Below are 23,971 nucleotides of genomic sequence, written 5' to 3'. Positions count from 1 at the left end.
CCAGACTTCTCTTAGGTACCTTCATACTCTACTAAAAAACGCCAGTTTCTCTCTCCCTCACTGTCACTCACCAACTTTCTTTTCCCCCGCATTTTGTTTATCTATTAAGTTCGGACCATCCACCATGTCATTCCGGGTTTGACTCATCGCTGGAGAGATGGATTGAGAAAGAAAAAGGCAGAGACAAATGTAGATACAAAAAGAGAGCTTATGTCTCCCTCCAACTGTGCAAAAAGGTTTTACCCAACTGTCTGAAAGGTCGACAAAACAAAACATGAATCAGTGAATTTCTATCAACAAGTGCTCTGTGAATAAAACATCAAGAAGGCGTGACCAGATTGAGTCATTGCTGTTTCACACCTACGCTGGTGTTTATGTTTCTACATCATCATTGTTGTTCCAGAAAAAAGCTGTTTCCATCAGCCTTTGTCACGTCTTCTCTTTGTTATGACACTAACACTTAGAAGTGTGAAACTTTTGATTCAACTTGTACATGGAACATGAAGGCAGAACATGCACTTAGACAGAAAGTAGGGATGCACAGTTTTGGATTTTTTGACGACATCCAATATGTCAAATCTGAGGCCATGGGTCTCTGCCGGAAACCGGTGGATTGCCCCCTCCGGGCTGGGAGAGAGTTACTGCCCCTATCTCGGGGTCTTGTTCATGAGTGAGGGTAGAATGGAGAATGAGATGGATCAGCCGTTTGGTGCAGCTTCAGCAGTGATGCGGGCTCTGTGCCAGACCGTCATGGTAGAGAAAGGTGAGCCGGAAGGCAAAGCTTTTGATTTACTGGTCCATCTACGTCCCAACCCTCACCTATGGTCATGAGCTCTGGGTAGTGACCTAAGGAATGAGACTGCGGATACAAGTGGGCGAAATGAGTTTCCTCCGTGGGGTGGCTGGGCTCAGCCTTAGAGATAGGGTAAGGAGCTCAGACTTTTGGAGGGAGCTTCTCCTTCGCGTTGAAAGGGGTCAGTGTAGGTGGTTCAAGCATCTGATCGGGATGCAGACCCAGAACATACTGAAGCGATTACACATCTCATCTGGCCTGGAAACGCCTTGGGGTCCCCCAGGAGGAGCTGGAAAGCGTTGCTGGGGAGAGGGACATCTGGGGTGCTTTGCTTGGCCTGCTGCCCCCACGACCTAGCCTCAGATAAGGGATGAAAATGGATGGATGGATGGATTCAATATGCCTATAAATAACAACTCAACTGATATCGATAAATCCATTTTTTCCCCCACTGTTTGGTGATCACGAAGTCTCTTTTGTCGTGGAATTGACATCTTATTATGTGTGCCGTTTCCGATAATTCATTTTAAAGCAAAAATCGGCCGATACCAATGACATGCATCTCTACCAGAAAGTGTATTTAAAGAGAAGGTAACAGTGTGCCATTTATTGCTTGCTGTAGATCCACTGGGAAGCAAATGTGTTCTAAGAATAAAATCATCCTTCTACAGCTGATTGAACACACACAATACATGGGAATAAAAGTATGAAATGACCAATGAAAAGGGGGTCTTATGACTTCCTGGAAGGAAATCACTCAAGCGGCAAAAAAAGTTTGTGGGCAGCAATATATCAAGCTACTCAAACTTAAGAGATGTGTCTTTTTTTCCCCACAACGGTCAATTATTTTTGAAGCCCGGATTCCCTGTAAGAGAAAGAAAGTGTGAGAGAAAAACAGACAGCAAAACAGGCAAAAGGAAGCAACAGAGAGGCAGAAAAAACACACCAGCCCTTCAGCAGCTCTCAGCATCCACTGTTCCACATCAATACAGCGATCAGTATTTCCAGATCACTGAGCTGGGGGTTAACCACAGCTCTCTGCTCTGGACAAAGGTCACCCAGGATAGGCTTGCTGTGAGGTCCAGTGACCCACTCTGAGGAGCCAGACTCTGGGCTCCAGTCTGGCCCGGGGTCCTTTAATCACCATGACCGGAAAGTCAATAGTGTGCACGAGTCAATTACCCAGGGAGGAGAACTTATGGTGCTACGTGATCCAAGAGTTTCCCTTATCCAGGCCACCAATCTTTCTGACAGCCAAATCATAGGCAACTTATTGGATTCGGTGGAGAAGGAGATCTTTATATTAATAATTCACTCTGTCCATTGCTGCATCTCATCCCCCTCAGTGCTGCCGAGAGTGAGACCACACTGATGCACACAGCGGGCGAAAAAATGCAAAACTCAGATGGAAATGAACCGCTCCCGCTGTACTATCTCATTCTCTGCTTCTTTGCACCCTCTGTCCTCTTATTTGTTTCTCCGTTCTTTTTTTCCTTCTCCACCTCTGTCTGCTTACCCATTCTGTTCAACTAGTGATAGCATTCCTGTGCCATTTCTTTCGCTGTCACAAATTCTTAACCTCCCACACACACTCTCTTCTCACGGCAAGGCAGTCAAAAATAAAAACAGTGGATAAATGATGGCCTTGACTATTCTTTCTGACTTTAATATGAAAAAGATTTATGCCGATCTAAAATGGTAGCTAAACTATTTTAAATAAAAACCTAAAAGTCTACCGTATGAAAAAAAGTTACCTGCCTATTTCTGGTCTACTGTGGATAGTTTTCTGGTGCTCTCTTCCTCTTTGTCCTCATTCCCTTCTCCACTGACCCATGCTGCTCTGATGCTGACAGAGCCGTAGCCTCTTCTCCTTTACTTTCATCCTCTCTCCAAATTATCTGTCTTTCTCCTCCATCTCCCTCCATCTCCCCTTGCCTCCATCCCATTTCGCTCTTGCCAGTGGTGTCCTGGTGGTGATGGAAAGCCTATATCCCTCTGTGAGCTGCTGTCCCTAATGAGGCTCCTCAGCCACATACCGTATCAAATTAACAGGCTGCACCAACCCATTACAACCCAAACCCACCAGCCGGGCCCCAGGCAGGCCCAGCGCCTCACCTCATCGCACCGGCGATCGCACTTTGTGATTGATAAGATGTGGTGCAAACAAAGACAGAGGGGCTGGAGACAGAGGGAGAGATAGCGAGATAGAGACAGAGGTAGCCAAATTAAAGATATACACATCTGTATTTTCCCTGCAAGGAAAAATATCAGCCTTTTGCAATGAGTAATTATCCTCTTGATGGAATGAGTAATGAGGGGAAAAGGTCACAGATTGCCTGAGTGAAGAATATCCGTTTTATATTCGACGAAGCAACGGCGATTATTGCCAAAGACTCTCAAGGCCTCTCTAAAGTGCTGAAGTGTTTGACTAATAATACACACAGGTCATTTGCAAACTTGTTTCCATTCTGTTTAAATGCCTGCTGCAAACTTATTCATTTTAATGATTTTGCATTCTGCCAGCAGAAACATCCAAAAATGTCTTGATTGGTTCACCATCAGGCTTAAAATACGCCACTTGGAAGGGAATGTATGCACAGGAGAGTGTGTTATGCCGTAACCATCCATCTGGCTAATTGGATCTCTCGAATCTTGGAACACACACTTGACATGCTCTGATAAGGTTATAATCTCCCTTGTGCCTTTATGGTGCTGGTTCACTATTTTAATTAATTAGTCGCCTCAAGTTTAAGCGTGGCATTCCTTTATAACTGTGGAGAGGGAGCGAACTCAGACAGCGTGTGCAAACGGACGCGCTGAAGTGAATATTACAGTTAGGTGATACAGCATTAATTGATATCGTACATGTGTGTTTGTTGTAGCACTGAGATGTATACAGATGTAAAAAAAAGGAAAGAGTAAATGTTTAAATCATGCTACAATAATGGTTGGATTACCCTGCGAGGAGAGATAACACTGTGTGTTTCTGGAAGACAAACCCAGAGAAGGTCATTCCTGAATAAATGTCACCAATAAATTGGCTCCCAGAGAGAAAAAAGACCCCAGGGTTATTTTACAAGACAACAAGGCTCCTATAAAAGAGCTTAGTCCATAGTCTATCACAGTGAAAACAGGAATGTCCCAGACTATTGCCTCCTGGCTAGACTGATAGAGAGGACCAGAAACCCAGTGAGAGAAAGACAGATGCAGGCAGAGAGAGAAAAGAAGATACAATATATGAAATAGATAAAGCCAAGAGAAAGTGGGCAGATAGAAGGAGACAAAAAAGCAAAATAAAGATATGATAAAGACAAAGAAAAGGAATGGGGGAGACAGAACAAAACACACAGCGATAGACAAGAGGAAATGTTAACAGGCTCCATACAACAGAAGGAGAGAGAAAAATACAGACAAGCTCTGTGGAGAGATGCAATGCTGGTGTAAGATGACGGCTTCATCACTGTGTGCTGGCTCTTCAAGCCCTCCTCATCCAACCCTGTTGTCAACAGGCTTCCCCACCTACATTACTCACACTGCAACAGTAGTTAGAGGCTGCTCTCCTCGGACTGCTCACAGACATAGACATTACCTGTTTCCATTCGCCCGCCAGCAGAAGTTGCAGCTACATATCAACTGTGAATCACGGCCAGCAGATACTTTCACTTACTTTCAATGCAGTATTCCTCAACATCTTTAACAAAATAAGTCTGTAATATTGAGCGTGTCACAATTGCTGTGAGTCTCGAGTCTCTCTTACAAACATACACGCCAACAGGTGTTATATACACCACAAAATAGACCGTATTTAGGGTGCTTACGTGCACATACTCATATAAATCCACCTGTCACTGTTCTTCCTCTGCCTGTCCCTCTTTTTGTGTCACAGTGGGCGTGTTTTCATGCAGTTAAGTAATCAGATTACAGCTGGCTTTCTCCAGTAAACCAATATCTTAAATGCCACGTAAAAAAGAAAGGCTTTAGTTAATGACTTTAGTTGTTCTTTTATCTCAGACATGTATTAGGATGTTACATACCTTGACATGTTTCGGCGGAAATTTCCGCCTTCCTCAGAAGTGTCACTTGGTGGCAAGGTATGAACTAGGCTTTTGTTATCAGGGTAGGAGATTAAGGAGATCAGATTTCTTTAGTTCAGAGTTTCCTGGAAAACGCAGGTTTCCTGGTCATGAACATGGATGATTAGGGTGACAGAGCAGTGGGATGAAAGGAGAGATCATAAACATGGCAAGTAGAAAGTAGCAAGTAAATGGTAAATGGACTGCACTTGTATAGCGCTTTTCTAGTCTTCTGACCACTCAAAGCACTTTTACTATGCATGTCACATTCGCCCAGTCACACACACATTCACACACTGGTGGCCAAGGCTACATCACATGGTACCACCTGCTTCTCAGTAACCATTCAACATGCACTCACACACAAATGGAACAGCCATCGGAAGCAATTGAAGGTTCAGTATCTTCTCCAAGGATGTTTCAACATGCGGACTGCAGAAGCTCGGGATCAAACCGCCGATCTTTCGATTAGTGGACTACCTTCTGAGCCACAGCATTCTCATAATCTAAATGACTCCATCCAAAGTCTGACTGAAACTGAAACAAACTCTAAAAGTCTATAGAGGTTAAAGTATGTTCATGTTCACCGCTGGCCAAGACAAGCAGCGTCCTCTGTCACTACTAGTTGAAATATGTCAGCCACACCTCCAAAATAAGGTCTGAGGTAGGGAAGAAATTGGATTACTGACCAGCTCTTGCCTGCATACACAGATTTACAGTTGCCATGGATACTAAAGTGCATGTAAACGGACTCTCCGATTATCTGTGTAACCTGGTTTCAATGAGAAACCTGTTTTTTTGTGTGCATGTACATGTACTGTGCGTCTTCCCCTCTCGTTCTTTCCTTGAATCTCTCTCTTTTTCTCACACACACACACACACACACACACACACACACACACACAAAAGGAGTCCAATTATGATTGAAAAGGCTCGTCAAACAGCACAAGGACAAGGTGAATCCATGGGTATTGATCCTGATGCACTTAGACTACAGATGATGAGCATGTCCCAAAATGTAAGGTTACAGAGGAGGTCTACTCCAACAAAGGCTCTGAGCCTGAACCTCAACCCTATTGGTTAGTTTGTACAGCATTTACTCAGAGGGGTAAAATGGATTTTTTTTCCCTTTTATTTGATTTATATTTTTGAGAAAAATAGTTTTCTGGTGTATAAAATCCCGCCAATAGATCTGCATAAAACATTACCATGACAATCTAAACTAATTCAATGAAGCCTGTTTTCTCACACACTATCACACACTGATTTACTTGCACTGGTTTCATTGAATTCTGTGGTGTCCCTGTGAATGTTTATCCAGTGTTCCTGTGTCTGTCTTTCTTTTTTTTTTGTGCCCATCTGTTCCTGTCGTGTCCTTCAACAGCTGCAGAGTGCTAGCCGCCCACTCGCACACACTCACACCTAAAAGCTCTCTGTCGCACCAGAGTATCAACAGGCCAGATTTCCTCTCCAGCTTGACTGTAGCCACCGCAAAACAACACAGGCCTGCAATCAGATTGGTGCCAGCCATGTCCCTGTCTATTACTAATTCACCAAGTCTGTCATGCTATCTCTCCCTCTCGGCCTCTCTCTCTGTCTCACCAGCCTGTAAAATCGGACCAATAACCTCCATCAAGTAACTGCCTGCAACAAAGATACAAGCTACAGCCTTAAGTTCTATCACCACTTTAGCCCAAATGGATAGTTGACATACCAAATGACCCCAAAGTGTGTCTGTGTGTACAACAGCTGCGTGTGCCTCCGTCTGTGTATGTGTGTGCATATTAACAGACGTCATATGCGTGTGTGCTGCAGGCTCTGGGTAGCCAGCAGCGGGTATGAATTCTGCCCTGTCCTCCTCTGCAGTGGCAGGACATGGATTAATGGTGTCATTAATCTTACCTTTAAAATGAATGACTTCAGCACCTTCGACCTGCGCCAGAGTGGCTGCCCCACCCCGCCTCGCTCCAACCCCTGCCTAGTCATTCAGCTGTAACGGATGGATAGTGGGTCTGCCATCCTATCCATCCCTGGCTTGGCACAGCCTGGCACAGTGGGACATCAGAGGCCAGCAGGAATGCTCTTGCCAGTAGACACCACTACCTCAGCTTACTTCTTGTTCTGTGTCTGTGTGTATGTGTATTCAGCTAGTTTGATGGGGAAAAAAGTATCCAAAACATATAGGGTTTCCTGCAAAGTTTCTTGCAAAGGTTGCCCAATTGCTGACGAATGTGTTATGTCGGTGCAAGTGTGCTCACTGTGACTGCAGGTCTCTCTGTTTAATGATGTTCACCACGAATGGGGGAGTTAAGATAGGAGGAAAGCACAAGAAATAATTCATTCATAGCAGATCAAACACAGGTAAAACAGGAAAGAAAACAAGAAGTACAAGTTGTTACCTGCACAAATCGAACTCTGTTTGGGTTGCAAACCAGTTACTTTGCTTGTGGAAGCACCAAACTTGGGTCTACTGCCAGCCTTAGAGAAAGCAGACAGTGATTTGATATGAACCACTGGTACTGTGGAAATCATACTGTTACACACTTTAGACTAGGAAAAGTAAAGCCTGATCATGCTTTGATCAAAAGAGAACAACCTGACTAAATGTGTCTGACTAACTTTTAGGTGATATGTGTCAAATGAACCCTGCGGTGATGCAGTTACTGCTATGATGTCAATCATCTTTCACAAAGCTTCAGCAGAGATAGCCTTCAATGAAAATCAAAGAGCAGATCATAAGAAATGTGGTGGGTATAACAAACACAGCTTGGCATATTTGTGTACCTTTTATAGTCCTTGGTTCCTGTAAAATTTTATAAAACACGAACAGCACATGTAAAACTATGCTCCAACCAGACCTGCATGCGTCAACATCTAGTGGAAATGTCAGATATATCGACAGCTGTGCTGCACCGAAGCCATGCACAAGGCCCTCTGTGAGTAGTCTGAGCTACATTGCTGGCTGGCATTCATCACTAAGTGAGGGGGAGGTAGGTTATCAGGCTGGAGCTGGAGATTTCTCATTTCATCAATAAGTCGTCAGTCTTCCTGCACTTCCCCTCTCCTCCCACCTCCTATACCTTCCGCTCTTCAGCTTTGCCAAATGACCCTCCATGCCACAGAGGCTGCTGGCCATTATCCAGTAGGCCAGTCACCCAAACACACATGGCCATAACCTCTTGGACTGTATGTCAATGTCAAAGTCATGGAAACTATTTAAAACCATAAGTTTAGCAATAGAAATGTGTTTCAGCATGATACGGTTACACAGCTCAGTACAACTTCATTCTTCTTGTTCTGGCCACTGAGCATCACATAAAAAATTACAGCTCTTTGCTTTGAAGTGGATATTGGTGCTACATAGTGCAGCAATTACACAAAGTCTCCACATGGCTCTTTGAAACGTCTTGACTGGTTTTCAGTTCCTCCCACAAAAACAGTTAATGAGGTGAGATGTGCTGCTGAGTCACTCGTTTTAACCAAGGAAACATGAAAACCTGGCTCATTTACAAAGCGAGTGTTGTTTCGCAGAGATATTGCTTCACAGCTTTCACGTTAAATGTGCTTCTGTGTAAGATTGGCTTGAGCTTTTGTGTCATGTTTCCTCATGTTTGTTCCAGGCTCAACAGAAGAATCAGACTGAGTTGGTGGAGAGAGCAGAGGAACTGTGAAAGTTTGACTAATCTACAGTATAAAACCAGAAGGGAATCTTGATATCACAACTTTAAGTATGTTGCTAACATTACTGAGTTTTCCAACAAACAAGCTTAATTAAACTGCAGCTCCTCTCTAAAAGCACTGGTTCACTCCAGGCGGACCTCATCACATGTTGTTGACAAGACCATTTTTAAACATTAAAATAATATCATATTCCAACAATAGGATCAAGCCAAAAAAAAGGACCACCTGACACCAGCTCTGGCACTGTGGAGCTCTGGTTTTGCACCACTCAGTACCACCCTGTCAGATCACTGTGTAATAACTGTCAGTCATTTCTCATGGGATCGTGTAGCTGTGACAAGTGGGTAGCTCGCTTCTGACAAAATCTGGCAACCACTGAATGGGGCGTAGACATAATGACTAGTCAGGGAGCTGGGTGGAACAGTGGACTGTTTTCTGTTTAATAAGTGAACACTGTAGTTAATAAGAAATCATGGGAACATGTTCTTGTGCTTAAAATGAAGGTGAACTACATATCAGACAACAAACCTCCTTACTATTCAGAGCGAAACCATCATTAATAACCTGCTGTGTTGCACAGTGTCTGAGGTCATTATTTAGAGAACGTATTACTGTACCTTTGTGGCCATAACTTACCTAGCTCTGCAGCAGGACCAAAATGTATTCACAGTATTTCTTTTGGGCTCATCACTCAACTGAGTAAACACAAGTTATCATTTCTCTCACAGCATATACTGACGACTCTTTAATACAGCCCAGACACAGAGGGTCAATATATGTCCTACTGTGAGCCTTTTTACTTATCAGCATAGCTGCCTTGATAATTTTGCAGCTCTCCACTATTTGTCTTTAAGCTAATAAATGATATTTTCTATTTTATGGTTTTATTTATTTTAGATGCAGCTTCAAGTTTTGGATGCCTGGTCAAGATTGTTAGTTTGGAGGATGCTGTGAACTTAGCCAGTCAGATGCTCTGTGTGTCAGTGCCCTTCATGACCCTGAAACACACTTTCTGCTGAACACAAGTGGCTCCTATCTGGAAACGTCCTCTACATATTGTGCAGTGGCATAATGAATACTTTGTGCTCTATTGATTCATTACATTCTATTGATATTGTTATGCTTATTATTATTCTGCAATGTCAAAATGAAAATCTTAAGGGTGTACTTTAACTACAATATTAACTTTGAAGTGGATATTCTTGAATGATCAGCATTTGTCCCTGCATGTCCTTAACATTTGCATTATGAAAGACACCACAAAAATGTCAAAAAGTCCCTAAACTTGTCTGTAGATATTTTATGACAAGTAAAAAAAAACAATGTAATCATTTGAGCTGGATAAAAGAGCAGCAGCAAGTTGATTACAGTCCCAGTTAACCTTAAACAGTAGTTGTTGTAAGGCAGGAGAGGAAGGAGGAGGGTGTTAATTATTCACTTCCCCGTCCAGTTTTCAGCCACTGGCCTTGCAGTCCATGCTTATTTATAGCTGCCTATAATCAGCTGGGGTAATGCATAAATATGTTGCTGAGGTAATTCTTAAGCAATCCCTCAAATGCCCCGAGGCAGATGTGATGGAAAAGAAAACAAATCCAGAGATGAGAGTTTAACTGCAGACATACTATACGCTTTAACACACTAAACTAAAAGTCCCATATTTATGACACAAGCTTCCAGAATGGGTTAAAAAAAAAATCACCTTTAAGACGTGCCAGTGTTGGTGCATGCTCCGGATATGCCTCAAGTCACAGCTCTGGGCAATAAAAGCAGGGTTGCAGGCCAAGAAATGTGCCGCCACATGTACCTGCCATCGCCTAGGGTGAGTTTTCACTCTTGTAAGTGAGAAGGAGATGGAAACCATTCAGCACACCATGCCTCCATTCTTTTCTATTAAATTGTCCCCATAAACTAACCCACGGGTGCTGTAACATGAATTTGTTCCCACTGTCTCTGCCTCGAGGTCTCTGCCTCAGCTAGTCTTCTCTCCTGATTCTATTTTCCACTCTCTTTTGGTTTTATGTTACTACTTTCCCTTTCTCATCTGTCTTTCAGTGTCCCCGCCTCTGAACATGTTCTCTCACCCACTCAGGCCAAACTGGTAATGTTTCTGGCATTTATACTTTAGAGCCAACAGGGGGCTTAGCACCACACTATCATGAGTAATTGAAATAATCAACTCCACTGCTAATGACTCATCTCCTTGGCACTGCATGCTAGTCTCCACATCATTGGGAGTGCGGTGCAGGAGGTGCCAGTGCCCGGAGACATTTCCCAGCAAATTTCTCAGAAAGCATGCGCACAAGAGAGAGAGAAATAGCGAACACCCATTTAACGTGAGTCAACCATTATGGAAAACATCAAGGTTTTTCCCCCCCAGGCATTCTGGCCCTGTTGCACAACTCCCCTGCCGCTTAATGACTAAGCATGACCTGGAAGATAGGCTGAGGACAAATTGAGGTTACAACTTCGACACTGTGTGTAATAAATTCACCACTGGCGCAAAATATTTCACACCGGAGGGGTTATTTCTGTCTGATAGCCCTATGCACATTCACACACCTCAACACAAACTTTAGGTGCAGCGGCATGACTATGGCTTGAAGACTACCAAGTGGACTGGACTGGAGTGTGCTTGTTCGGGAGAGCTCAATCATGCAAGCTGTTTGCACAACAGGCCTCCTCTGCACTGTGGGAAAACTCTCACATGGTCGTCTGCCTGCCTGCCTGCCTGGCTTACTGGAGAGTATGACGACGAGCGTGTGTTCATTGAGAAATGCCTTGACGCAGACTGCACTGCAGTACTAGCCCAGCCCCTTGTACTTGTCAGTGTAACAAGTCTCAACAGCTACAACAATGTATGAGGGAACGGAGTCAAGTGGAGCAGATAAAGTAACATCGCAAAAGTTGATTCTAGCTTTCCTTCCGACAGCTCCTCTTGTGATTAGGTGCTGCTGCTTGTGTTGAGGTATGCAGGGAATGGCCATGCTGACAGCTGAAGAGGTGTGTTTGTGTTTGTGTGTGTGTGTGTGTGTGCAAGGGATGCTGAACATATGTGTGTGTATTTATATGTGTGAAAGAGACGACAAGGTACAGAAAGAAGATTATGTGCAAGTGTAAAATCTGCTGTGACCTTGCACACCTTTGAAATACCTACACCCACATACAAGATATACACCTTCAATACAATAACTCAACATGCCAGGAGACCAGCTGATAATGGGGGGGTGGGCGGGGGGGGGAGGCGTCCTCTCTCAGGCTCCCACACACACGTTCAACAGACTTACACGGATACAAAGATACAGTAGCACATGCAATAGCTGACGCGTGTAGACATGACAAACATTCAAGGCACTCTGGAAACACACACGCAGGGAACATTGTAAAGACAGAGTGGCTGTGCGCATGTCTTCACATAACTGCAGGTGGAGCTCCTGCCGGCAGCCAGTGTGGAGCAGTTTACGCGGGGGTGGGGCTGGCTTTTCAGGTTAAGGAAGTCGTGACATGCCCCTCCAGCGGGCCCATAAATCAGTCGGCTCAGCCTCACTAAGGATGGCTCTTGGGAGAGGGAAAGACATGGAGCGCGCGCACACACACACACACACACACACACACACAGACACAAGCACAGGCCACTTCAGCTCACACACAGACATAGTCATGTACACATGCACTACAGTGTGGGTGCCAACAAACACTCACAGAGACAGCGGGAGCGCAAACTCTGTTATGTAAACGGCTGTGGCACTTTTCGCCTCAGGCCTTACATGCCACACCTCCCACTATGTGGTTGAGTGTATGTGTTTGTGTGTTCAAGGTGTGAATGTTGTGTAATCAAGGAATGATAATTGTATATTCAAAATAGTTACATCCGTTTTTTTTACAGAATTTAACTTCACACCTCTTCAAACACACGTGACCTTTTGTAGTTTGATAATCAAGCAATGTGGTGATAACTTTGTTCTAACTCAGTGTGGGTGGCGCCGCAGACTTGTTGCATCTGTGCAGCCATCTCATCTTTGTCTGTGGACTTGCATACTGAAGTTGTGGGAATGAAAAACAACAGAGGAAGTGCTACTTGGAGCACAAAGCAGGTGTACTTCAACAACGCAGTGTGCCTTGAAACTCATTTCCTCTCCTGTGGACAATACAGTCATAGAGGATAAGTAGCCTTGAAAGACTGGAAGGAGTTTCTTACATTTTTCACACTTCACTGAATGGAATCACATCAGGAGGAAAAATAGGACACGCAGGCATCTGATTGGCTGTTTATGGCCAGTGGCTTTTCTTTTGTTTGTTTATCTCTATAGAAAAAGGAACGGCCTTCCTGTAGCTTGTAGACCGCATTGCTTGCTGTGAATACAAGGTAAAGCAGATAATAAATCAGGTTGTTGAAGTCATGAGGCTGCAATTGCTCATAAAATGCAAAATGCGAGGGGGAGTGTGAAAAGCCTTTTCTAATCAGCATATGAGTGCAGACTGACCTCATACTTGCCATTTACAGAAAGCACCTGCACCAACTGCTGCATCATTGTACAAATTGAGCTAATTGACCTTTAGGCTGGAAGAACAATGTCTGCATTCAAAATATTTCTAGCAACTTACAGCAGCAATACCATGTAAATACAGAGGTTTTAAACCATAATACATTACAACAATTTTCCAAAATCAATTTTATCTTTTTAGAAGCAAAATTCCCACAAATTTCTTTGAAGAATTGCCATATGTACTTCATGATAATTGAGAGTGTTATGGAGACTTATCAATCGCAGAATCATTTATGAAACAGCTTAGTCACACTATTGCTTTACAGAGAACCTACTGCCTGATCACTGCTAGGTGCTGTGCAAAACCCCAAGTGATGACTCAACATGAAAGATACTAATCTAAGGTGTCCACTTCCAAGATTTGATGTGCAGATGTGTCATAAAACATGGAATATGAACTACAAACAGGGATTTCCCAAGTTGATATGCAAGACTGATATCAAGGCCTCTTATGGAGGAAATTATAAATACCCGTAGTAGTAGGAGTATTAAATTACTTAGCTTGATCTGGAAATCTAAAAGCAGTGGATGTGTGTGTGTGTGTGTGTGTGTGTGTGTGTGTGTTAAGTGATATTCAAGATGACAGGCACTCAAAGTAAATCTTGTGTAGAAACTTGAAATGCAGGGGTCGTCTATAAAGACAAAAATGTCATGCCAGCTGATTTATTTTCAGTCTACGTCTTAGAATTAATTGGAAACACTTTTTATGAGAAACTATCGGTTTCACACTTTTGAATTTTACAAGTTGAAAGCCCATTTTATGAGGAGGTAGACTAACCATTTTATAGATGATATGAATTTGGCTGGTGCTAAATTAAAAACTCTGCTCTGACAACCATAAATAGAAAAGTTTCTGTTGTTTTGGCATGTTTGGGGCTTTCTGTCCATCTGCACCCATCTGTGAAAGCAAGTGCCGAGAGGAGAAGACGAGGGAGGCTGTTAGAGCTCCGGCTATCTACAGCCAACAGTCTGAGAGCTGAAGGAAACTCACGTATTGCTAACAGTGCAGGTTGTCACTGAGTACAAAAAAAAAAAAAACTGTCTTGCCTTGGGAGTGGGAGAGAAAAGAGATGAGAGAGAGCAGTGGTGACAGAATGAGACAGAGAGATGCAAGCCTCTTGCTTCACATGAGCGGTTTGGTCCTTTCTTTGCTTTAGTGCGGCAGCCCATGCAATGGTTCCTCGCTCTCCTTTTTAGCCAGCTAAATTCTGAGTGTGCAGTTCTGCCTGACCAATATGCTGTCAGAATGAGAGATGCAGCAATTACTCTATATCCACGGTCAGTATACTGATGTACTGGTGCATGCACCCGGCCTTGCACAGCGAGGGAATGTGAAAGAGCAGCGAGATCATTACATCATTGAGGTACCCATGGGCAAGGCACTTAACCCCCAAACTGCACCAGTGGGGCTGAACTGGTCAGCACTGAAGTGTGAATGTGTGTGAATGTGTAAATCTGGAGGAAAGTGTTGCTGAAAAAGAGCAATTATGCTCCATGTTTCTGGCCTGGATACATAAATGCTGAAAGAAACTCAGCAGCACTGTGTAGGCTACCAATAACGAACCAGTGAGACATGACATTTGGGTTTTTGGTGCAGGTACACATGATTATACTTTTAGATTTTCCACAGTCCTTATTTTGGATACTTTAAGCATATTAATATTACAATCTAACCTACAGTCATCAATATGGTCTGTCTGAGTTACATCTCTCAGCCATTTGATGGAATTATTTGGTGGACATCTCACATAATAAGCTCTCTCTGCAGATGAATATCAAATACTGTTGAATTCCCTGTTCTCAAACAATGTCATTCCTACCTATGAGCCTGCATGTTTGAATTAAATACATTATTTAGTACTTGTGAAACCGCCCATCCATGGAATAAATCCATGTATCACTATGAATATTAACAGGATGACAGCAGAGCCAAAGAAATCCACTAACAGCTCTATTTAAACCAACGCCCTGCTAGATCAGTCAAAACAGCAGACAAAAAAAACAAAACATAGCAATCAATAGATATGATGGATGAAAGCAGGGAGCCTGAAAACAACACCACTTCAGGTTTCAAAGACAGGAGCAACTAGAAACAACAACTGAAGACTTCATCAGATCAAACAGGCAATTGCTGCCAGGATAGTTTAGTTTGTCGATACAGCCAAATGCAGAACTGTGTGGAGTTGAATTTTTAAAAAGCACAGAGAAATCTGGACTCAGTTCAAGATTCAAGTGATACCCGTAAAAAAACTCGCTCAGATTCTTTCTTCTTTACAGCTTCCTCCACCTGAGAGAGGCGATAAATCTTGAGTTTTTGTACTCAGCTGAGGCAATGATTGGGCCAGAGGTCAAACCAGTAAGACAGATGAAAACAAGTGATTGTCTGGAGGCCCATTAAAAGAAAATTGCTGGGGAGGGACAGAGACATTCATGTCCTGCCTTTGTGGGAGCAATGGAGGCGAGTGTGTGTGTGTATGTGTGTTTATAAGAGTACAGTATGTGCAGGAGGGTGAGAGGTTCCTGTATATTGTACATGATACGGCTGTGTCAGTAAATCAAGGTGTAAGTGCTGATATCTTGTAGTCATCCCAGTTCCAGAAACATCCATTTGAGGTCTGACAGTCATGCAAACATTTTTTGTGACATTCCTTTCTTCGGTACTCAGGTCTGTCTCAGAGAGGAAAACAGCTGCCACACGTTTTGTTTTCTCCACATTTTTCATCATTTCTCCTCTCTCTCTGCACATTCTTTGTTCTTTGTCATTGCTGCGCTCACTTAGCCACAGAATGAATGTGCGCTGTGACAAAGCAGTGTGGAGAATGTGGTTCGGCTGAATTCTTATGTTAGCACACAGCTATTGTTGTCCCTTCCTGGAAGTCCTAGCAAGTGGCTGTCTCCATATGAACACAGTTCAGCGGGGAAAACAAAACATCTGAAAAACACCTCTCTCTTCATTGGTCCTCTGAGGTCTCTTTTTAAATCACTTATGGGCTTATATGATTTCTGGGGGCAAAGTCACTGCTTCTGAAAATGTTTTGACATCTCAGGTCATTTTCACTCTGCTGCACCTGTCATGTAAAGCGGCATTAGGCTATCTCAGCCTCTTTATTAATTCCCAGCTTGGAAACATATGGCCAGATCACACTGCATACTAATTAATGCTCCACTAGGACATACAACATGGAATCATAGCAAAGACACAAATCAATTACGTGTCACTTGACCTGCCATTACTGAACGTGTGAAGGTGGACGGAGGTAGCTGTATGACATAAAATAGAGATATCAAAAAAACTGAAATCCAATCTACCTGCCATCATCTTCTGGGCCTCATATGGCTCCATGTAGCCATCATTCTCAGTCGTCATTTTTTCCGTGCTGGTCTGAGTGCCACCAGCCTGCTCAGCATCGAACGGGTCCGCGTAGTCTTCAAGGATAATGAGCTGCAGAAGAAAAGAAAAACAAGGGAAGGTGAGATGGAGGGAGGGAGGGCGGAAAAGTGAAAATAGCAAGAGAGGAATTTATTTTGCTGCTCTGTTGAACAATACAACGCTGGTAGGTGTTGGGAGACTTGCATGACAGATACTGCAGCGGCCCGGGACATGACCAAGTGATATCCACCAGGGCAGGCCAGGAGATACAGGGAGAAACACATAAATAACACCCCTCCTCTGAATGCCTTAGCACACCACCACAATGCCCCAGCTTTTAGCCTTACAGCATGCTCTTTGCTACTGCTGGTCTGCCTAATTATATGATAGCCCAGTGACAGGCCCACATTTCAAAAGTAGAGGAAAGAAGACCACAACTGCTCAACTTTCTTAAGAGAAACAATTTGGCAGATTTATGCCGAGCTGGCAGTGAGCCACGACTAATTGCAGTCTTGCTCTTTTGCTGAGCATTTTGTGCAGTAGATGGCAATTAGGTGGACGTACCGAGACCCAGAAATACAGCGCAAACCTTTAGGGAGCAGAGCAACAGTCCGCATCTATAGTGCCTTGGGGGGATATTTGTTTCCTTGTAATGTTTGCTTCATCTACCAGGATACCGCTTCAAAAGTAAAGTTCTACCCTTTGAAAGTAAATAGACTCCCATCTGAGTCATCCGTCCTCTTGGACATTGGATCTAATGAGGGGGTATGACTGCAGGAGTTTGGGCCCGCTGCTAGAAAATTGACTTTTTCTCTGTCGAGGCTCCTGACAGTCTAGTCCTGCCAATCAGTGGGCAGAGGAGAAGGGCACCGCATGTTCTGTAACTTGGAAACCTTTTAGCCAAGGGTTTCAAACAAATAAGGAAACGCTTATGCATACACCTAAGCGAGCATGTAAACACGTACATGACTGGCACTACACCCTATGAGTCATGTGTAAGAGGAAGGGATTTGGTCTCATTATAAACAAGCTCATCACTCATCCGGCGGACGGGGCCGGGCGGGGCAGACACGAGGTGGACCGAGTCTCGTGCTGTGCCTCCACCTAGCCAGCTTCCCTGAGAACAACCACTGTCCATCTTTGCCACAGAGGGAGCACACTTCCCAGAAGCAAACTCTAAATGCAGGCCACCCGTGAGAGTGCCACAGACACACACATTCACGCACACACACACACACACCTGCCAAGCCTCAGGGAAGCAAGTGAAATGTACAGATATACCCTTCCAACTCTGGGATTTCTCTTCGGTTGGGAAAGTACCGACATTTTTACAGTTCTGATCAAGGTCAAATGTCATTTAACTTTTTTTTATTTAAAGACGTTTTGAAAAGTTTCCAAGTGTTAAATGCCAGAAAATTCACTCGGGATAATTTGTAAGCTGCTTAGTGACACAGAAACGCTGGCAGGTATATTCCTGCACAGATCATCTCAACTATACACGGATTAGGCAATAAAGGCAAAGGAAGTAAGTACCACGGATGTGTTTCATAGCAGCTACTGTGTGTTAAATCCACCTTCTTCAGTATTCCCTCTCCATGTGTTTTTGGTAAAATAACTAGGACTTTTTCTGCCACAGCATAATTATGGGTTCCTTGAATGTTTTGCTTCTGTGAATTTAAGCAGGGGGGAAAAAATCCAATACAAACATTGTCCTGGTTTGTTTTTGTGCCACAGAAATATACATAATTCCCTCACAACTTTAATTAAAATTCAGCCATTCAGATAAGAAACATCTTTGCGGCCCCAGAGACTCCAAAAACTCTCTGCATATTATGCTTTACAGCCTCAGTGTCATTACCATCTCGCACCTTGTTGCATAGAAACTCAGCCATCAGTAATCATAGCATGTGCCAAACCCACCTCAGATACAGTCACTGCAAACACAGCCCAAACCTAAGAATAAGTAACCCTCACTAAAAAAACATATGAATCACCTAAATGGGAGGGATGAAGGCCAGTGCCCATTTGACTGCGGTCCACATACTGTAGCAGAGTGGCTCGAGGTTTGAGACCATAGCCCACAAATGTGATAAAACACTACGAACGATGCATCTTACATTCTGTCAGCAGCTTTAGATGACAGAGGTAGTTTAGATATTTGCCCGCAGTGAGGTTTTAGCAGAGCTCCTACCTTAAACTTCAACCGAGCGCATTACCACTTTATGCGCCTTCATGAGCCAAAGGATGTTTGGGCATGTTTCAGGAAATAAAGGCAATCAGTTATTGAGTTATGTGTGGAGCCACTCCAAACACATGACATCATCTTTTGCCTTTCCTGTTGACATAATGTAGGACAAATAAAGGGTGGGGTATGTGATGAAAATTTCTGATAGCATCGGACAGAGTGATGTGTTGGGATTAAATGCAGCCATGGATAAAAACCAAAGCTTGGACTCGAGCCTCAAACACGACACACTTTGTTTGGCCTTTAGTTTGAGCCTGATATACAAGTGCTTAATATTTATGGCTTGGAAACTGCGGTTTGGTATTGTCTACAGTCCCTGACACACCAAGCCGAACGTTGGCTGTTGGTCAGTGTTGGGCCATCAGAGAGCATCTGTCGCCCTAGTTTTTGCAGTGTGTCCTTCACCGTTGGCTCTAGTCGGCCCTTGTTACCCGTTTTTTTGGCCGATCCGGCATGTTGAATCAGCTTTAGAGCTGGTGCAGCCCGTTGAAGCCCGTCAGAGCCCATTGGTGAGTGAAATCCCTCAGTTCTTCCAGTGGACTGGCAGATGAGAAGTGAGGCAAATGGAAGTGAGGAAAGCAAAGAAACAACTAAAATCAAGAGGGTTACATATAGAGTTATATGAGGTAAGATTATTTTTCTAGCCATTAAGCTTTTTAGCGGAAACGGCTTGTAATTGTTTGTGTTATTGTTCATTAGTGCATGTTCTTTCAACATCCTGTTTTGTTGTTAATGTGCTAACTGGCTAACTAATGTTCTGAATCTGTCCTGTCAGTCTTCCAGTTTCCCTTTTTGAATTACGAATACACAACACACTGCTGCATGCTGGTATAGAAAGTTATTTCCTCTCATGCAGGAGTAGAACGTACGTGCGAGTGGGCTGATGGCTGTAGTCTTTGTGGTGTGTTCATGTGCAACTTTTTTGCCGAGACACACGCAGCGTGAGGCGACACAACAATTGGCCTTTGTCACCTCTAGTTCTTTGATGTTGGTTTGCTGTGTCTCTGTGTCTAAGCCTTAAAGTAGCGTGGTGCTAGAGGGCAGATAAGGTAAAACACTTTATTTGAACTCTAATGTACGTGCCTTTTTTCCCATCCCAAACAATCAAAATCCGGCTAAATCAAAATCTAATAGGTCTGCTGGTATTCTGGAAGCAAAACAGGAATCAGCAATCAGTCACAAGTGGCTCTTGGTCCTTCTGCTCTTTTACAATTACTTCTGCAGAGAGCCAGTATTTGGAATGAGCTTCTTTTTTTTGTCATTTTAACTTCAAAATATTCTGTTTTGAAACACGTCAAGACAATATGCAATTAGATGCCATTATAAAGTAACGACAATCATGATTTCCTACTTCAAATTCTGTTGGTGTGATTAAAAGAAAACATCTACAGCTGCTAACAATGTGAACATCTTAATTATGGCCCCCGTGTCCACATACACCTAAAAAAGGTTGCAAAGGCTTGTCATCCAACAGCTAACACTACATAAAAAAAGGATTTACATTTTACAGGCACGTGTATATTTAGCTCCAAGCTGGCCAGTAAAAGCTCATTTCAGCACCTGGCTCATGCTCTTATTCCAGTCAGCAGAGATGGTCAAGTTGTTTTTTCCCATAAAATGTAAGTTCAAGCAGATGACAAGCCAGTTGCCAGCCTGACTACCGTTAAATAAAAATGAAACAAAAAGAAGTTGGTCATGTTGGTCTTGCTATTTCACTTTCATTTAATGTTACTGAGCATATTTATAGAGCATTACTGCAATCATGTCGATGACTAACAAGGGTTGTTTGTTTGAGAGGTATCTTTTTATGAAGGAGGAATTTCTCAGCCGCATGGTCACAATCAGCTCCACCCTGTGTGTCACATTTATACCTTTACAAACCAGCTGCAGTATTCTGTTGTCATCCATTAGCATGCAGCAATGTTGTCAATTTTAGCCGACACAGACCCTTACTGGGCATCTGGGGATTTGAGCCATCGTCTATTTAGATTAACAGACTGCCTGTGTAAGGCTCCATCACCCAGCCCCTGCAGCCTAGTTCATGTTTGGGTGGAGGAGGTGGTTAATATTTCCAAATTGTTCCAATGTGTCCTTCCTGTCCCACTGCACTAATGACTACTCGACAGCAGGAGGAGCATGGGGTTGTGAGGAGAGGGGTGCTAGAGAGCGGCAGCGTCGCCTGGGGACACACCATCTGCCTTGTGGCATGCCAGGGTGTGTCAGGACTGCAGCCAAGCCGCACTTGTCATGAAAGCAAAATTCCCCCTCAGCACAAGACTGCAGTGCCTCAATATATCAGGTCTTTGCTAAGCTGCACTGTAAGCCTATATGAATCTCACAAAGCCACCTCACAGGCTTAGGCCATGTCCCCGTGGTGGCTGGGTCCTTTACTGGTCTGCAGCATAGAGAGGGAACTCACTCAATTACTTTCACTCCACAGCTCAGATCCCAGGTTGGCCGTGTCTTACACCTGCCAGAGCTCTGGCAGCTCGCAAAGGAGAGCCACAGACTTCTTGAAATGCACTGCGGCTCTCGTGCGATGAAACTGACTTCAAATCAGTGGGAACAGAGGGGGAACATTAGCAAAGGAGGGAGACTATAACAGGCACCTGCCACTTGGCTCGACGCTAGATCTTGACGATGGTGGGGCTTGTAGGATTACAATTCGATTGGGCCCCAGACTTCCATTAGAAGTGAGAAAATATGGGCTACAATTCTCCTCCTGCACTCTTAATGGAGAGAGAATGTGCTCAGGCTGGCTGACTGGATGATCAGGAGCCAAAGAATAAAAAATTAAGAAGCATTAAATTTGAGCACAGCTGGAAATTCAGCAATAATAATAATTTGGAAATAGGCTGCTACATTTTTCTTTGTCTGCATTTTGAGCGAGCTGCATGTGCAGTGTTGGCATTTTGTAATCATTACCAACCAGAAGCAACTGCAATATAACGGCGGACTGATGATTTCACCGGGCAATAACCAGATAAACACCTCTGGACGAATACACAGATGAAAATAAAGACTCACTCTCACTGAACGAGTGCAGACAGGAATATGATATTAATGTCATGGCTGGTCCAGGAAGGATTGAATGCGTCACAGGCTAGTCAAGGTTGAAGCCCCCCTGAGACTGCCAGAAAAGTCAGCAGGCTGTAGAATGAGGGAGGAGGGAAAAAAAAGAAAGAAAGAGACTGACATGTGTGATTTATGTCTCACGCCACCAGGGATTTCAGCCACTGATAACCTAATACAACTCAGTGCTTAGCAGCCCAATTGCATTAAGGCATTTCAAAAGGCTTTTTTTGCTGCTATTGCTCTTTTGTTCTTCGGTGTAACAAAAAAAAAAAAGCATGCCACTGTTGCGAGGACAGAAAGCCACTTTAAAGAAGAGAGGAAGGGAGGGGAGAAAAGACAAAAGATGAGGGGGCACTTTTTTTTTTCATCTTTCTACAGAAGAAAGCTGCCATGCATAAAGTATGTTTACTCCTGTTGGACGGAAAGCTGTTCAAACGTTCGTGTAAAACCCAAACTCAGCAAGCTGAGCCTCATTGCAGTGCCTTGTGCTGACAGCTCCACCACCTTATCTTTGTCTGTAAACACGGGACGAATGCTGTGTGTGTGTGCTGTGCACAGTCATCCTATGATAACTTAGCTACAATTTTGTAGAAAGAACGCACTGGAAAGAAACATTCCCTCAAGGCAATTTATTTAAGCAAGCACGATCACAGCTTCTCTGTTGACATTATGCAGTTACTATCAATAAGATACTTTCATGTTTCTAAGAAGCGAGCACAAATGCGGTTACAATTCATTGAAGGCCCCTCGTGAAGACTAAGCCCTGCTGGGTTCTATATCTACCAAACAGATTAGGCAGACGGAAAACTGGCTTCGCCTCTAAAGGAGAGACAGTGCAGGAGTGCATTTCCCACCATACAGACCTGACGTTAATGAAACTTTATTGAAATGTTTCCAAAGTAACACGGTTGCTGCTGGAGCTCCAGCCTCTCTGCGAGGCTGAAAGAGCAATGTGCCTCCTCTAAATGCCTACTTAAGAGTCTGCAGAGGCAGCTAATCAAATTACTATATTTGCTACAAAGATGCCTCTTCACAATCAGTCGCAAGCTACTGCAGTCCACACACCACTGAAGACCACTTCACTCAGGATAAACAAACAATATGTTTATTTCCAGGTATATTCATTTGCTTGGCTTTTAATCTAATTGGAGAATCATTCAAAAGCCGCAATTCAGTGTTAGTAAACATGCTCATATTTATGAATCAACACTTCACAGAAAACAAAAATAAAAGCAAGCCCACACCTACAGGCTTGTGAAAAACACCCCTTCTCTATTCCTTTCTTATCACTCAGCATCACAAGTGCATCTTCTTGACCATAACAGCTATCATTACCAAGCTTGGGATTTAGAGTTCATGTGTGACATATACTTTGCTGTATGTTTTGAGGATTACATTTAGCATTCGCCTTTGCACATCAATGTGCTCAGCCATCAGTTTCACATGTGTCTCCCTCAGCGACATCTGCGCTGTTCAAAAAACAGCTCACTTCAGGCTGCAGACTTATTTATTACACACCATTCCCTTTAAGGTTCAGACCACATTAAATGCTGGTTCCTCAGATCTCTGCACTCTTACCCATGTGGGGCGGCTTTCGCACGGCAGTTGTCCCGACCGAAGCCGGTTCTTTTGGCCCAACTGTTGTAGCCTGTTGTTGATCATGGTTTGCATGGGAATGCTTCCAGATGCAGCGGCAGCAACGACACTGATAACATGCACCACACTTGTGGGAAAAACATCAGCAATGCATAAAACAGTGAAGTCAGAACAGCTCTGAATAGAAATGGGTGTAAAACACATTCTGTACACCTGGATAGTCCCCACAACACCACTGCAAGTATGGGTTATTGTGCATTATGAGGCTTTTATGGCACCTATAGTCCAGTATACTGCGGGTCATAACACTGTGCATATGCACTCGCAACTCAGGTATGTGTGTGCATGACTTGCACAAATGCACACATGCGTCGGGAAAGGAGTGGACTACGTCTTAATCAGTGCTGAAGTAGGATGTCTAGTGTTCATTATCAGCGCTCATTTGAATCAGACTTTCTGAAGACATTCAGTCTGTACAAATTATTACTCAAGAGGTCCCAGGCAATCACGATGAACTCCAAGAAATTTCACGGAAGAGTTTAAAAAAATCTGGAGACCTGCGAGAACAAATAGGAACAATTTCCGTCATTTTAG

At 43.6% G+C, this 23,971-nt stretch overlaps 1 protein-coding gene across 3 annotated transcripts in view; it reads right to left on the bottom strand.

The window, feature by feature from the left end:
- zgc:158464 (uncharacterized protein LOC791139 homolog) overlaps positions 1–23,971 on the bottom strand; it is a 106,335-nt gene that overhangs the window by 72,004 nt on the left and 10,360 nt on the right. For all 3 annotated transcript variants that reach the window (XM_050045853.1, XM_050045869.1, XM_050045863.1), the window contains exon 2: positions 16,401–16,533. In XM_050045853.1, coding sequence (XP_049901810.1) covers positions 16,401–16,533 — 133 coding nt within the window. The remainder of the gene's footprint in view (positions 1–16,400; positions 16,534–23,971) is intronic.

The sequence above is a fragment of the Epinephelus moara genome, chromosome 1 (genome assembly GCF_006386435.1).
Source record: "Epinephelus moara isolate mb chromosome 1, YSFRI_EMoa_1.0, whole genome shotgun sequence".
NCBI classification, from domain to species: domain Eukaryota; kingdom Metazoa; phylum Chordata; class Actinopteri; order Perciformes; family Serranidae; genus Epinephelus; species Epinephelus moara.
The sequence above is the reverse complement of the archived record's forward strand: the minus strand, read 5'-3'. Positions and strand labels throughout refer to the sequence as shown.